Raw genomic sequence first — 17,146 nt, 5'->3', positions numbered from 1 at the left:
TGGCCGTGGCTTCTTTGGCGAAGTCAGCGACGGTTCTTGGAGGGTCGCGTATGAGGCCAGCGAAGAGCTGCTCCTTCACACCACGCATGAGGTGGCGCACCTTCGTAGCCTCGAGCATGGCAGGGTCAGCCCGACTGAAGAGACGCGCCATATCTTCGATAAACATGGTCACGCTTTCATTCGACTGCTGTGACCTGGAGCGAAGGGCGATTTCGGCGTTTTCCTTGCGTGTGTTGGTGCTGAAGGTAGCGAGCAACTCACGACGAAACGCTTCCCAGCTGGTAAAGGATGCCTCATGGTTCTCGAACCATGTCTTCGCCGAGTCTTGGAACGCGAAATACACGTTTTGTAGTTTTCGGTCGTCGTCCCACTGGTGAAAAGTGGCCGCACGGTCAAAGCCGGACAACCAGTCCTCGACATCCTCGCACCGATCGCCGTGGAAGGTTGGCGGCGAGCGAGGTGTGAGGACTACAACCGGTGGGATAGTGCCGGAAGGCTGACCTGTCTGACTGCCAGTAGTAGACGTCATGGTACGCACCGACCTCGTCAGTGGCTGACACTCAGGTTGCAGGCCTCGCAGGCGGCGGCTCGCTTTGTGGATGGGTGTTGTGTCCAAGCGGCGCTGATGATCGTCAGAATTGTCCTCGGGGTCAGCGTTCATGGGATGATACCCAGCGGCTCCACCAAAATGTCGCCGACAAACGTGGGGCGACACAAAAGGGGGCTTTTTAATCCAAAGGCCAAGAAGACCAGCCGCGCGCGTCCGAGCGGGAACGTTGTTTTCTTCGCTTCTACACGAGCCCAGCCATGCCATTCTGTCGCATGGCGGCGCTCGTGTAGAAGCGAAGAAGACGACATTCCCGCTCGGACGCGCGCGGCTGGTCTTCTTCTGAGCAGTGTGGCATTTAAATATATATATATATATATATATATATATATATATATATATATATATATATATATATATATATATATATATATGCGCTTTGCCTGTGTATTGTAGGCATTATAGAGAGTGCGAGAGACACAACAACGACAGAACGAAGCGAGGAAGAGACAATGCACTCAAGAGACGCCAGAAGAGCGCGCCACACGACTCGACGAGAAGCATCTTAACGAAGACGTGGCTAAAAGAAGTCGTGCCACGTCCCGGAGTGACTCTTCAACTGCGGAAGAGACTGGTTTGAGTTCCCGAAAGCGTCGAAATGAGACGCTGCGTAGACAACGTGCCGAGGAAAAGAAGCTTTCGCAATTCAACTAGGGTTAACCAGAGCTAAACCACAAAAAATTTTTTTTCTGGGTGTGCTGCACCTAGCAGCAATTTCTTTGTTTCAGGTGAATGATCCTCCATGTTGCAAATAAGGTGGTGGTAAATGAATTTTAGTGAAAGAACTAAACACTATTTCGGGAAAGACTGAGCGGGGTAACACATCGTCCAGTCAGCCATTTTTATGCACACACATTTTGCCACCAGTAATAACAAATTTTTTCTCGTAATTTCAAACAGAAATTGATTCCATGATCCTTCAACAGCTTACTTGATAAGTCATGGTATTTCGATGTTGCTTTTTCAATCAATTATAACACTTTGCACGAAATTTTGCACACCCCTACAAAAAATTAACTGCTCGTATTTTGCACTGGAAAACTAACAAGTTTCCTTTCTCGAGGCCTGAATTACTATTTCTGTGGAAAAATATTTGTTTTCAATGGAAACAAGAAACAGCGTCTGAAAAAGTTAACGAAAAGTTCATGCATCCGACCTGCTGTCAAAAAGAGAGTGTAATGCTCCAGCAAGACACTGGTTGTTGATCTGCACACTGAACATTGTGTTGGATGGTGTATTATGTTGGGTTTTATGGAACATAAGCAGCTAAGGGTAAAAAGGTCTGTGTTCTTCATAAAATCTTCTGAGATGCATTTCCCTTTGCTCCTTGACTTTTGTGCATAAGAATAAGAGGTGATTTACAGTAGTCACCTCTTCGCATAATTCACATATAGGTTGTTCTTGTTTCGTGGGTATGAAGCTGTGTGCAAGATGCAAGTGTCTAATGCAAAAATGGCAGATCACTTTGATAAAATATTCTTGGTGCCTGCATGACATCCTATCTCCCAAAAGGGCCTTCACAAAGTGCGGCTTGTTTTCTTTATTTGCTTATCCCACATAGCCCACCATTTATATTTCAAATTACCATGCGCTAACTTAACACAATATTAGGGGGATATGTATTTGCTTTGCTGACTGCACCACTGCGAGCTTGTGCAGCAAGTATGACACCTCTCTCTTTACTTGTTGCGAATGTAGTTATATTATGTATGATGCCTCAGACTAAAGGTTAGACTACATTTTTGGAGTTTAGTGCTGTGAACAGGCTCAGAGGATTGACCAACCAATTTTGTAGCGAAAGCTACATTACGGTAGCATTTCGAGCCTTCAGCGTGGCTGCTAGCTGGTCACGTGACCAAGTTCCACTCAGCCAGCTGTAGCTGTCGCGTCACTCCAGGTTTAACCAGACCTAAACCACCGCCAATTTTTTGACCTTCAGTAATTCGGACTTGCACAATATTTTGGACTTTGCTGAGGAGCTGTCACGCATCTCATAAGTCATAAGTAATGTGCACATTAAAACGACCGACATTTCGGATTCTGCAATTCTGTGGAGATCGGTTTTCGATCGAAAGTTAGTTTTTTGACCTAACAGAGATGTGAGTAAGCATCGCTGTCACAATAAACCAGTTCTTCCCCACTGTGAAAGGTGCCATCTTGGATTTAAATGAAGTCAGTCGGACGGGCTGGCTTGGATAGGCTAGGCTATTTGTTTTTCATCGTTGCCAGCGTCCGCAGCGTCCACTGGGAAGGTGCATTCGGACATGCTCGCTTCTTCCCATGAATTCCTTCTCTTGGTCTTCGCAACTGTCGTTGCCACAGGAAATGGACTGTGCTTGGTTCACACTGTGCATGCATTCGTTCGTGGCATGACCTGTGGCTGCGTCACATTGTCTGGTATCGGAATGTGAGGTGATGACATAACGAAAGCATAACTTGGCTCAGACACAGTCTAGTATTATCGCTTGCAAACGATACGTGGGGAGCAGCGAAGTTCGCAAATGGCCAGTTTTTTACAGAAAAGTGACTATTTTGACGTTAATTTTTTTAACTGTTCCATTACTCAGACCGTTTCCCATGTCCCGCTGAGTCTGAAAAATTGGTCGGTGACTGTGATACCATTTTGGGTATTCTCATTTGTCAGTTCTTCTACAGCCTGCATTACCAGCCTATTAGAAACTGCTACCTAGCAGTGTATCAAGTTATTCTATCCGAAAAGGAGCCTAGGTAGAGTTATTTTCAGAATTTGAGAGGAGAGGTGCAACCCACTATACTTGGTAAGCAATGTACATATTTTACAGTAATGGTCAAATGATGTTATAAAATCTGCCTATACTTTGCTTCAGTTTTTCAACCCCTCAGCAGCATTACTAAGTCTGAAAGCCTACTGACATGCTTTTGTTTTCCAGCCACTGCCCCTCATTCACCTGACGTGTACAGCCTTTCCTTACTGTAGCGGTGGCCTAGTGGTTTCAGCACCCACCTTGCATGCAGGAGTTCCGGGGTCCGATTCTGGCAACCACAGATTTTTCAATAAATATAACCTTTCCCCTGGCCTAGTGCTCAGCTTTTTAAATGGTTTGAAAAATGGGTATATGGTCCTATCTCAAGCACATGAAACGTGTCAGCCATGCATTCTTCCGCAAAGCTGCCCTTGCACCATCATCACTGCCATAGCCTCTTCTAGACTACCACTAGTGCACAAGCTCACTGACAGCTGATCTCATTCATAGGTTTGAATTTATTAAACACTGTATGCCCTGCACATTATTTATTCAAATGTGAACATGCTATGACAGTCCCTTTGAAACTGAGCAAGGTGGACAGGCTTGCTCATTCACTGGGTAGCCAAACAAAGCACACATTTTAAATGCTCAGATGGTCATGACCATCCATTCATGTGAAATTTATTTATTCATTTCACAATACTGCAGGACAGATTGCCCCAGGCAGGAGGGGCTTCAAACACAAACATAACACCTAATACAGTAGAACCCTGCTACAGCAAACTATAATATAGTAAAAACTCGAGTATAGTAAAGTGAAACTGCAGTCCCATTTCGCCTTCCATAGATGACTGTACATTTTTGTTTTTCGTTTAAAGTAAAGCTTATTTTGCAAGAAACGGCTATATTAAAGAGCCGTGGCCGTTGCGACGTACTTCCCGCAGAATGATGACATCGCGGCACGCACGAAGTTGAAGATCGCGAGGCCAACGTTTGGAGGCAAATGGATGTCAAAGACGATAACACGGCGTTTTTTTTTTTTTAGATGGTTTCACCACCAAGCTCAAGAGCGTTAGGAGAAGCCAACTTTTCAAAGTCCTTGGGGCCATGAGGCAAAGCGCGCAGTACTCATGGGGAAAAAAAAAAAAAAAGTAAAGCCGGCTGACAATTTAGAAAGAATGCGGCATGGTTCGCTGTGAAAAGAAAGCTAGCAAAAGTGCAGTGATGAGTACAGAAGGGAAGAAAAAGGCGCAAACGTTCGCAGCACGGCAGCGGCCGCACTGCGTGGGTGCTTTTGTCACCCTTGACTGTTGTGTGCGTTTCTTAACTATTGCCTCTTAAATGGCACTGAGGCTGTGGTAGATGACAATTAAGCTGGCGTTATATTTGTAGCCACGTTGTATTTGTGCAAATGCAGTACTTCCACAAGACGTAAACGAAATCCAAAATTTGAAAACTGAACATAAATAACCATCACATAAAGGGTCGATAAGAGTAGGACGGAAGGTATTTCTGACTGCTTCTTTTATAAGCCAACACTTTGTATTTAGTAAGCAGCCAGAGAGCATCCTCAGAGCCATGCCATCACCAACAACTGATTTTTGCTGGTCCGAAAAACTTTACTTATAGAGAGGTTCTAGTAATAATAATGATAAAAAGTACACTGCATGTCACACAATAAAAGCAATAGAGATGACATAACAAAAGTAAAAATGAACGCAAGTTTTGAGTGCAAACCTTTAGGCATGTTTAATTTAGAAAATAATTACGAAGTTCTTCTTCGACTCTGGTAGAATAAAAAAAACACTCGGGAAGCATATATCAGTCACAAATGGTTTGTGGGAAGAAACTGTGTTTGTATGTGTTTGTCTTAGCAAAAAGTGTCTGTAAAGAAAGTGCCTTGGTATGGCAGCTCTTTCCAGTACTGGATTGCATGAGGAATGAAGGAGAGATAATTCTGAATTTACCCATCAGAGTTTATTAAACGAGGAAAATGTGATTGATTTTTCTGTGCACATGATGGAGTGGAATTTTATTACCTTGTATAAATTTTATTAGAGAGTCAGACCTGCATTTATTGAAAAAAAGCTGACTGCTTTGAATAAGCTCTAGTTGATAATTCTTTTTTATTATGTGGGTTCCATATAGCCGAAACATATTCAAGTTCTGACCTAATGAAATTATTGTATGCCAACAGCTTGGTATTGCTAGGAGTGTGCTTTAATTTAAGTCTTAAAAAGCGAAGCTTCATGAACGCAGCGCTGCAAGTATTTCAGAACAGGCACTGTTCACCTCAACAAACTGAGTTCCATTTTCCAGATAAGCTTTCATCCACTCGACAAGATGCACGGGAAGTCCAATCAGCTGCAATTTATAAACTAGTTTGGAATGCGGCACTCTGTTGAAGGCAATTAACAAGATTCTAACTTTTCCTAGTTAATTATCACATCCAACTGCATCTCTTTCCATGATAATATTAAGAATTACAATGCCTCACCTGCTGGCCATTCCTGTGAGAATATGGAGTAGAAAAACGTGGTGGAGAGTCTGAACCACTACTACTGAGTCCAAGTGACAGTGTGTCCTCATTGGCGATTACAGGCCTTTGAAACAATATATTTGATTGAGGACAAACTTCAGAGATGCCAGCCTGGAAATATAATGACGGCATAAGCAACACAAGATAAACTGAAAGCCCTGCATATTTCAGAGGCCAAACTATTTGTTCTTTGTCTAAAGTAGGTAATTCAATATCTGAAACTACAGATGACATGCACTCTGATGAACTGGAATTATGTAAAATATCAAAAGGATTTGCACACTTCTTGGCCTTTTCGACAAAAGAATGGGAGTCAATGTTGTTTTCCCACAAAAAATTCTTTAATCACCAACCCCTCCTTCCCCTTAAATAATAATTATCATCATCATCAGCAGCAGCAGCAGCAGCAGCCTGACTACGCCCACTGCAGGACAAAGGCCTCTCCCATATCTCTCCAGTTAATCCTGTCCTGCACCAGATGCGGCTACCCTATCCCCACAAATTTCTTAATCTCGTCCGCACACCTAACTTTCCGCCGGCCCCTGCTACGCTTCCCTTCCCTTGGAATCCAGTCTGTTACCTTTAAAGGGACTATGCAATGAATAAAAAGTCGCTTGTAAATGTTTTCAATGCTTAGAAATGATGCTAAGCATTCACACCAAGTATGAGTCTTCGGAACTGAGCCGGCAATTTATTATGAATTTTTCAAAACCATGTTTTTTAAAATTTGCGGGCCGATTGGTGTGCTCGTAGTGACCGATTTTGAAACTAAAATCGTGAAAAAAGACATCACTGTACCTATGACGTCGCCAGGCCACCACACGCTCTCATTCGCTGGAGCCACGGCAGCCACGACGTCACGGGCACACTTCCAGTAGCCGTGAAAATCGTCTGCTCGTGCCGCCGCGCGACCCTTTCGGGCAAGCGCGAGCCAGGGCATTGCCTTCGCGCATATGGTTTCAATTTTCCTCTGCCGCCTCCTTCTGTCGGGAGTTCTGGAGCCACTCGTAGTGGCTCGCCGAGTCGCTACCGCCGTCGCTGGCGTTCAGCCGGTACGGCGTGAACGCATAGGGCTCGATGCCCATCGCGGCCGTAAGAGCGAGCAGTCGCGCCTCGAGGTGTGGGTCCATTACTGCTAACAACAGACGACAAGCAAAGAAACCCGACGCGCGCCGCAATCACACCGCCGACGCTGCTGCTGGGGTGCTAGGAGCGACAACCGGAAGTTGCAAAAGGAACGTCAGCGGATGACGTATTCATGGGCAGCGCCCAGTCCCAGAGCTGTTTTCTTTATTTCTTGTCTGGTGCGCCGCGTGTACGAGTTGAGGGAGGAGAGGAGGAGCTTAATTTTTAATCGTCAATATCTTCGGTGTTATTGATGCTAGCTTAAAAATTCTTGCGTTGGGGTGACGAGTGATGAAATGCCAATCTCCCATCTGCTTTACGTAATCTCAATTAATTTATTGCATAGTCCCTTTAAAGACCATCGGTTTTCTTGCCTTTGCATTACATGCCCTGCCCAAGCCCATTTCTTCCTCTTAATTTCGACTATGATGTCATCAACCTGGGTTTTATTCCTGACCAAACAAGGGTTAAATAATCCCCTTGTAAAGTAACCACTGATATCTCGTTTTCCTCATTTATGACACTGAATATGTAGGACCATTTGATTCCAGATCTTATTATAGCAACAGCTGATAAGGCCACATTTCCTAACGGCGCGGCATTGCAGTTGTTGGCAGTGTAACACAGAGCAGCAGTGTGAGGAGGAGAGGAGAGAAACACAACAGGTGAGGTGCACCATGCTGACTGGTTGGCCCACACTTGCCACCAGTAATGCCTTAGGTAGAGACAACAGGTGTTCAGGGTTCAGGGCTGTGACAGTGGTATTGCATCTGTCAGCCCAAATGTCAAGATTGTCCACGTGAGGAAAACGTATTTCAAAAACGCCAGCTCCCAGATCAGTTAGATGACGCCAAATATCAATACATGACAAAAGCCTGGTACTTTTCTTTGATACATCATAAGTTTTTGCAGTGCTTTCACAAAGCAGCTGTATTATATTCTGCTCAATACAAGGCAAAATTGAACACCCAAGAAAAATATATTAGGATTAACTGGTGGTACAGTGATACATCGATGGCATGGTTATCAAGGTATAATGGTTGGCTTGCATATGGTCTACAAGACAACCCATTAAAATGCGGTAGCTGCAGCTGGGATTCCAACCTACAACCTTGTTCTCCTTACTACCCCACCCGACCACTGCTTAGCCACCCCACCCAGCAGCGGGCTGTTGGACTTAAGTAAGCCATACAGACACATTTGTAGAAAGGGACATTCATACAGATATGTATGAACACACACACACACACACACACACACACACACACACACACACACACACACACACACACACACACACACACATGCACACACACACACACACACACACACACACACACACACACACACACACACACACACACACACACACACACACACACACACACACACACACACACACACACACACACACACACACACACACACACACACACACACATGCACACACGCAAGGAGCTAAGCTCAACAAGTTGGTCTGAATTGCTATGAACCATGTAGGCAATGCTAACCTACACTTGTCACAAGTGAGAAAGCACATAAGGGGTAGAGAATAAAGGGAAGAAAATGGTTCAAAAAGTAAACACACTCACCACTTTGCAAATACAGTCGAGCCCACATATAAAGGCCGCGGTTATAACGAATGCTCTCTTATTACGAACGAGGGCAGTGCTAGCATCAAAATATGCATTAAAACAATGAGACTGCATCTCGGATACAAAAAGTAACCGTGGCTGGGTTAACTCGGTTAGAACGAACAAGAAGGTGTCGTAAACTCGGCCCCAAATTCAAAAAACTTGCGCTTCTGGTAAGGGTGGAGATGGGAGAGTCTGCAGGCCTCCGCCAAAAAGAACCAGGGGACCCCAAAAATGCAATAACAAAAAGCCGAGACATTACCGACAAAATGGCATAGCTTCAACAAATGCTGCCTTGAAAATGCATGCCTTCAAAGGCGACACCTGCACAGGTGAAAGACAGGGCAAGCTTTTGTGTTAACCTACTGTGCACAAGAAGGAAGGAACTGCAGGGAACGGCGGCGACCCTTTGTCATCTGCAAGTCTCGTGCGTTCCAATGCTTCAGAACCTACGTTTTTTTATGCTACAGGCTGAATATAAAGGCCTGGATTGGCGTCACTTTTTGGTTTCATGCAACAAGCGTGCAACCAGGCATAAGTTGCAATGGCATGGTGGGTATTGCGCACGATTTGCTTGCCGAGTGGCTTCTTCAGTTAAACCATAAGAGCTCTAACTCGTGCGTGATAACGTTGCAACGCACCATGTGTTGCATTCTCTAACTGTGGTGACAACGTCCTTCTTGTCACCGAATGCTAAGTGCAAGATCCAGCCACAGGTCATGGACGTTATTCATGCGGTCAAGATATCTTATCATTTGTGCATAATCCAACTCATGCTGTTAGCAATTCACACTCCAGATGGCGATGTTCCGGTTCGGCGGTTTGGATATTTTTGTTGGCTGCTATGGAAATGATTAAGGCCGTGTGGATGAGACTAACTACGTAGTGCATCAGGAACTGCAGAAGGAACGACTGAGAATACTGTTGAACATCCACGTGATTGGACGCATGTGGATTTGTAGCAACTGAATGTGGATGCACAGACAGCCAGAAATGATTTTGCCCCGAGATGACTTCGTTGGTGTGGATTATGCATCTCAAAGTCATACAAAAGCCAATGTACACGAAATATGAGCACCGCCCGAATGCCCTGAATTTCACGACAATGACGAGGAGGCCGACATGCTACTAGTGACCGTGAACACTTTAAAGATGATTAGTTATATCCTGTCCTTAAAGCAGCTGAATTGTTGGTGCTTAAGGTCTAGGTGAAGAGCATTAAGTATGATCGCTCTTGAAGGCTTGGAAAGCACCGTAATATGGCTTCCTTTCAAGAAGCCGACGTGCATAACTTTTGTAAGAAATAAATGCCAGTTTTGTTGAACTTCATATTTCTGGCTGCAAAATGAGAAGTCCACTTACTGCGAACCTCGGATACAATGAACGCAACCCGCGTGACCATCAGGTTCGCTATAAGTGGGCTTGACTGTGCATGGTATTTTTTCACAAAATAAGTTTTTAAACAAACTTTTCTTTTTATAAACATTGCGAAGGTTTGAATACTTTCATGGTGAGTGTCCGTAAAGAGGGCACCAGGGCTCATGATCTCAAATCATTAATAAAGTCATGGGAATCACTAACCTAGTGCTATTTATTCAAGGAGTCACTCACCTCTTGCACTTCCAGTCCTGGGTTTTCCAGATGAACTTCAGAATCCTCATCAATGACAGCATGTGGTACTACCACGTCAGCCTGCCTTTAGAGAGAGGTGAACAGAAAAATAAGAAAGATCAAGGAAGCTTCAAACAATCTGCAGTAGAACGGAAAGTTCAGATAGTTGATACATAATTCTTTAGCAAAAACAGCACAGGAACAACAGATGGACCAAGTAGGCAGGACTGGCGCTGACCATCAACTGAAGGTTTATTTGAAAAAATAAAAATACACCTTTTCACGAACAAGAGCACATGTGCTAAAGAAATCATACGCTGATACTTTAATCAAGTGCATCAAGATGCATCAACTCAGTCATGCATGACAACATAAGGGGTGCGGACACACGCGTCTCGGGATTTTACGAGCGTGAAACGCTTCAAGGGGTAGAGACGCCAAAATTTTCTTAGTGTATTTCACCTTCCAAGTGATGCACAAGGCAATAGTAAACATGAATCACTAAGTGAAATTTTCATACGCGCCGTACCTAACTTATAGTTTGATTTGTTCTTTTTATGAAGTTTCGGTTTCAGCAGCCAAAAGATGGCTGCAACGCCACGAGTGAGCACCAGATCATGTGAGGCGTACAAAAACTGCAATACATAGTTTGCAGCGATGTCACAGCGGCCGCCATCTTTGGGCCCAGGAAGCGCAGCAAAAGCTTGGACATTTCCCGCGCCAACCGTTTTCCGCATACACTGTGGAGGCTACCCTGTACATCAAAAAATGGTGCCCATGACGTCAAGTGAAAACTATCTATAAGAACTCTTTGTTCACTTGCTGCCATTCTGGCTTCTGAAGCAGTTTAGCCTAAGGGAAGATGCAGGTCTTGAAATTAATATTTTTACATTAAAGATATCATAATGAAATTAGGTGTGCATATGTGTTTCAAAAATATAATTAGTTTCAGTATATCTCAATTGGTTCCCATATTATAAAAAAATAACTAAATAACTCAATTCTTACGGGTCGTTAGAACATTTTCTTTTTATATTTCTTGGTTTCGACTGAAATGGAGCTGTAGCCAAAGACCTGCCATCTGAATCTATGCTAATTATATTGTTCTTGAAGTACATCACCATATAAAAATGTAAAAATTTTGTCCAAGCACCATAATTATAAAGTATAGTTAAGCGACATCATGGTTTACAAGTTTGAAATGTTTGACTCAGACAAACAAAAACAGCATAGCTCCCCAATTCAGTTCTTCCTGAATTCAGTGGTATAAGATTAATGGAACTTGCACCATAAAAACATATTAAAAACTTCCGTAAGGCTAGTTATGTTGGAAAAAAACACAAAGCTGAGAAAATTTAATTTAAAGAGTGCGCGCCAGCATTCGGAGGTCATTGCAGAGGCCTAAAAAAACAGCGGAATGCGGATGTTCCAAAAATATTTCACAGTAGTCAGTAGTAACAGGTAGTAGCAGAGGGGCTCAGCTTTCAAACACAACCAAAATGGTGGCCATCGGGGAAGCGGTCGTGTGAAGTGACGGGTGCGAAGTCCTGCTGCATTTCGCTCCGAAATCACCATTTCCGGGCTTCATAGACGCGAAATACACAGATATTTTAGCAGTTGGAGGTTCAGTTCAGACCTTGAAAATTTTTAGGCAGGAACTATAGCATGTATTCATCCCGAATACGTTATTTTTGCAAAATTGAAAATTTCGCATTCTTTGATCATGTCAAAACCCCTCAAGAGTCCAAATAAATTAAAATGACAAAGCCGAGATTATAGTTCTGTTTTTTTATGCATCACATAATCTCATACTCAGTTGCGATGTTGCAACCATTGCGGGCAACTAGAACCGAAACTACGGAGGAGAGAAAATTCAATTACAAATTATTTGTTCAGCGCTGGTGAATTCCACATGGTTATCCATGTATACTAATGTCATTTGCATCATTCCAGTGCAAAATCACACTCTGAAAAATTTGGTGTCTCCACTCCTTCGTGATTTCTCTCATTAATTTGTCATTATGTTTGTACAGGACTTCAGCTTTGCTGAGAAGAGAAATGGAAGCAGTGCTCAGGGGAATATGACGATATTCTCTGTAATGCAAGCCTAAGTTCAAGGACAGAGCACCTTTTAAAGAAGTGCTGTGCTCACGCAGGCACCTTCAAGTGTGCCTGCGGAGAAAGCAGGAAGAGAAAGATGGTCTCTGAAAACGGCAGTGCAGGATCAGCATGATTAAGGACCCTAGTTTCCCACGATTCCGAGAAAAATCATGAATTTAGGCATTTTTCGTAGAATTTTGTGCTGGCAGCCAAGTTCCCATCTTTTTATACAACTGTTGTTACAGACATAAGAAGGAATGGCAGTGAGATTGGAAAATGACAAATTTATCTTACTTGCACAAATATAATATGAGAGGAGTTTGAGACCTCAGGAAAATTTTAAAAGATTATTATTATGATTATAAAAAAAACCCGAAACCATACAGGCCAACCACGGTCAAAGGAGGATACGCTCTAGGTCAGGTTTCTACCAGAAAAAAAGGTTGGATTTGGAAGCGCGCCTGGACTTAGTCCTAACTGTTGTGCGACAAGAGCAACTGAAAATTGCTCGAGAACTGAAATCCGGTTTGGTTTAGGTTTGGTTTATGGGTGTTTAGCGTCCCAAAGCGACTCAGGCTATGAAGGAAACCGTAGTGAAGGGCTCTGGAAATTTCGACCACCTTGGGTTCTTTAACGTGCACTGACACCACACAGTACACGGGCCTCTAGAATTTTGCCTCCATCGAAATTCAGCCGCCGCAGCCAGGATCGAACCTGCGTCTTTTGGGTCAGTAGCTGAGCACCATAACCACTGAGCCACCACGGCAGGCTGAGAACTGAAATCCAGTTAGATACTTCATGCAGTTTCTAAGCAAGACAAACAAGGAGAATATTTTGATGTCCTGCTTTTCTTCGCTGGAAATGAAGTGACCCCAACACTCTCTTCCATTGATTTCAAATATTTGTCTATCATAATCAACTCTGTTGATGCAGAACGATCATTCAGTCATGGTGAAGATCTAGAATGAAACAAGCACTAATCTTTAAGTGAAGATGTGAAGATAACAAGAAAACAATACTGGATGCATAGTTACAACAACCACCTTCAATGTTGGAAGAGGGACCTCTGCAGCACGCAAGGCTTATGCTCAAAAAACAAACTTGCATGTTTGTTTCATGCATCTAAAGCTTCCTGCAGAATCTTATGAATTCATTATTCTGCATTCACAAAATTTACAGTTTTCCACTACAGAAAGTTAGGGGCCTTAAACGTGCTCTTTTAAGCTCAGAGTAATGTCAGGCTCACTAGGCCTATCAGCTGTCCACAATAGGAAAGTTCAGCCAAGCTCAAAGGAACACCAGGCTTCCCTGGCATATGATGTAGCGCAGGCTCAGGGGCAGACAAGACTCTTGGATGGGGCAGTTGAAGAAGATCCTAGTGCATATTTTGGTCTTCCTTTGCAGAAAAAAAAAAGTTTTCCCCTCCCCTAAGATTGCCCCAGTACAGGCCCCAGTGCTCGTTTAAGCTGTAAATTATAAACTATAAGGTTTAATGTCCCAAAGAGACATATGGACTATGAGGGGTGCCATAGTGGAAGGCTCTGGATTAATTTAGACAATCTGGGGCTCCCTAATGTGAGCTGACGTCTTCCGCGTTTCACCCCTATTGAAATGCAGCCGCCATGGCTGGGATTCAACTGGCCACAGCCATGGGTAAAAATGAACTCTGAACATAACCAGTGTGCTTAAGTTCCGAGGAATACTTGTTTACCCATGACTGTGGCTAGTCGACTGAGCAGGCTCAAAAAGGTGGAAGTATTATATGCACTACCTCCCTTGGCATCCCGAAGGAAATTAACTTCCAAGGTTAAACAAGGGACTGCCCAATACAAACATAGACGTGAAGGATGCAAGGACAGGTTGGATGATGCACATGACTTGCCCAACAACATGCACTCTTGAACTTAAGGGACCGGAAAAAATGTTCAAACTATCAAATGACTCCAAAAAGACTGTCAAGAACTATTTACATCACGGTAAATTTATACGGTGAAAGACTGCTGGAAGCATCGCAGCAGAACTGCTCCAAAATCGTCCAGGCCTCCCGCATCCTTCATAATGCGACATGGTGGAGCTCCACGGCTACCGAGTCACACCCATCATAAGCGGCACCGTCACTTGAGAGGAGGCTACACAGCATAAACAGCAAATGGCACATGACGAGTGCGCAGTTTTTGCACACTGGAAGAACGCAACCACGTGGATGCAAGCAACGGAAACAGTGCTGAAGCGATTAGAAGAAAAAAAAGGGGGTGGGGGGACGAAAACACCAGCAACGCACCAATCAGTATCCAAAACAGTGCTCATCTAGGGTAGGCTGGCTGGCTGATGCTGGCTGTTCGAGCCGCTGTCACTGCAGGCTGATGCGAAGCTCAGAAAAGCAAGACTGAAACTATCCAGTTGGGCTGCTCCCGGAGACAAGGCTGTCAGTTTTCGTCATGCCTATCGTCACACTCACGTCAGAGATGCGCAAGCAACTCTGCAGCATAGAACGCAAGTTTTGAATGGGCTATTTCGCCGATTTCTTGTCAGGCCGGTCATACCTGGATGTGGCCTCCCTCCGGGGGCCCGCTTGAATTAATCGGTGCCCACAGCGTCCAAATTAGCGAGCGTCCGACACCATAGACTTACATGGTCATTGACCAGTGAGCTGGCAGTTCCAATTATCCGGACCTCCAAATTAACGGGGGTCAAATTAACGTTCTTTTACTAATGCATAAAAAAAGGAGACATGCCACTTATCTAGGAATAAATAAAGAAATTTTTACAAAATACACATGCACTGAAACTCAGGCACACATGAACTTGCTCAGTAATAGCAATACATGATACCAAACCTTAAAAAGAAGGCCTCAAAAGGCACCTCAACATTGCTATTAAAAAGCCTCAAGGAGTGACAGAAATGAACAGTAAAAACAGTACAATGCACTTAGTAAAAATATATGCTTTGCAGCTGGCATATGCGCAATAGACGTAATCACAGCTAGGGTGCATTGCTTCAGTAAACGCAGAGTAAAAGAACCGTATTATGATGACTCGGTTGGCACAGCACTCAGTGACAAAAAAAAATCACTGTCACATGGCATGCTGTCACCTCATATATTTCATACATTACATAAAAACAAAAACAATTTGTACTTTTGATGGAATGTGTTCATGCATTTCTTATTACATCACAAACATACACTTCTAAAAAACTGCATAACCATCCCATGCATACATTCCTCACAATCCCCACCATGATGTTTAATGGCATTAAATCTGAACATATAATGGCAATTCCCAAAATAATAGCATTAACCAGTTTAAGGCATTACGTAAATGTACTTATGCACTTGCAGCTGCGTGGCACGGCTTAACAAGTGCCTAAACTGTCTATGCAGGGGCAGGTTTATAAGGGAAAGTAAGTTTATATATAGGAAAACAATGCTGAACCCCATTTTTTCGGCGAAAAAAGTCAAAGAAATATATATGGTTCAAATGGGACTGCCCACCCCTACCGCTCCCCTCCAAGAGCAACCCATAAATCCACCCCTGCCTCCAGGTTTCCGGGGCAATGATTGTTTGCAACTGCAATAGTATAGACATACAAGTCTTCACACCTCATCATATCATATATTAACATCATACCTGTCTGATTAACCTCCTCCCTACTTTAATTGCTGTCAATCAATCAACCATTCTATAAATAAATAAATAAATCAAACTTCAACACCCTGCAGCTATTGTAAGACTACTTTTTTTCTCTAGAATCCATCATTCGAGTATGTCAGACAAGCCTGGTAGCCCCTGCAATCACATGAGTTTTGAACTTGTCATAACGCTTGTCATAACTATTACCATGAGCTGAGCACATGCAAACTGCTGGAAAGTTGATTAGCCACAGAACATTTTTTGACAAAATGTGACTTACTGCGCAGATAAATTGAAAACTGGGCCATAAACGTCTTCAGGAGAGATCTCACAAAATGTGACGCAATCCATCTGAAAGGATAAAAAAATCTATAGTGCACAGTAAAAGAGAAAAGTTTCAGATGATAGTGAATAAGCCATTGCAAGACAACAGCCATTTTCTCAGTTTTTAAGAGACCAAATCACTTATGACCCAGAGTGTAGAAAAAGTTGCCTTACTTGATTTACGTCTCTGGAGATCACGCAGAAATATATGGTATGAAGTCAGAAGAGCTATCTGTAACCTGGGATACTTCTCTACGATATATACCAGTAAACAGCTAACAAGGTAAATGCTATGCAATGCTGTTGCCGTGATTTATGCACCATTATAGATGTTCTCACCTAGAAATGTTTCACCAAAATGAAGTGAAAGCAACTATCAACTCTCATTTCAAGGGGCTGCAGAAGGAACAGCCTTGGTCAAAAATCTTCAGGCCACATGGTTTGCTTTCAACTCTGCAGTGGCGAGCTTATGACACACCTCAAGCTCTAAATCCCTGTAAAGTGAGGAAAACTCTCGCTCTCATTTGTAAAGAGCTTTTGGTCTTTAGAGGCAGATTAAAGGCTCCACTGTATAGCTCAAAACAACGATGCAACCTGAATAAGTTTGACCAAAGCTGTACATACAGATTATGACAGTGAGATATTGTAAAAATGCTGACAGCAGTGTATTCAGGGGTGGCTCACTGGACTGAAAAAAACCACCAACCTCTTCTCACAATGTGGCTAACCGCATACAAAACAAGCAGCTTCCCCTCATACAACATCCTTCCCAGAAGCCAAGCACATGTCGAAAGGCAGCCCCCTACCAAAAAAAATAAAATAAACTGATTACATCACCAGTCACCGA

At 43.4% G+C, this 17,146-nt stretch overlaps 1 protein-coding gene across 1 annotated transcript in view; it reads right to left on the bottom strand.

Annotated features, from left to right (window-relative positions):
- LOC144113322 (uncharacterized) overlaps positions 1 to 17,146 on the bottom strand; it is a 56,905-nt gene that overhangs the window by 23,564 nt on the left and 16,195 nt on the right. The window contains exons 6-8 of the mRNA XM_077646324.1: positions 16,256 to 16,326; positions 10,243 to 10,327; positions 5,831 to 5,983 (exon numbers count right to left, since the gene is read on the bottom strand). Coding sequence (XP_077502450.1) covers positions 5,831 to 5,983; positions 10,243 to 10,327; positions 16,256 to 16,326 — 309 coding nt within the window. The remainder of the gene's footprint in view (positions 1 to 5,830; positions 5,984 to 10,242; positions 10,328 to 16,255; positions 16,327 to 17,146) is intronic.

This window comes from Amblyomma americanum, chromosome 1, assembly GCF_052857255.1.
Source record: "Amblyomma americanum isolate KBUSLIRL-KWMA chromosome 1, ASM5285725v1, whole genome shotgun sequence".
In the NCBI taxonomy this organism is placed as follows: Eukaryota; Metazoa; Arthropoda; class Arachnida; order Ixodida; family Ixodidae; genus Amblyomma; species Amblyomma americanum.
Note: the sequence above shows the minus strand (reverse complement) of the source record. Positions and strands in the feature narration are given on the sequence as shown.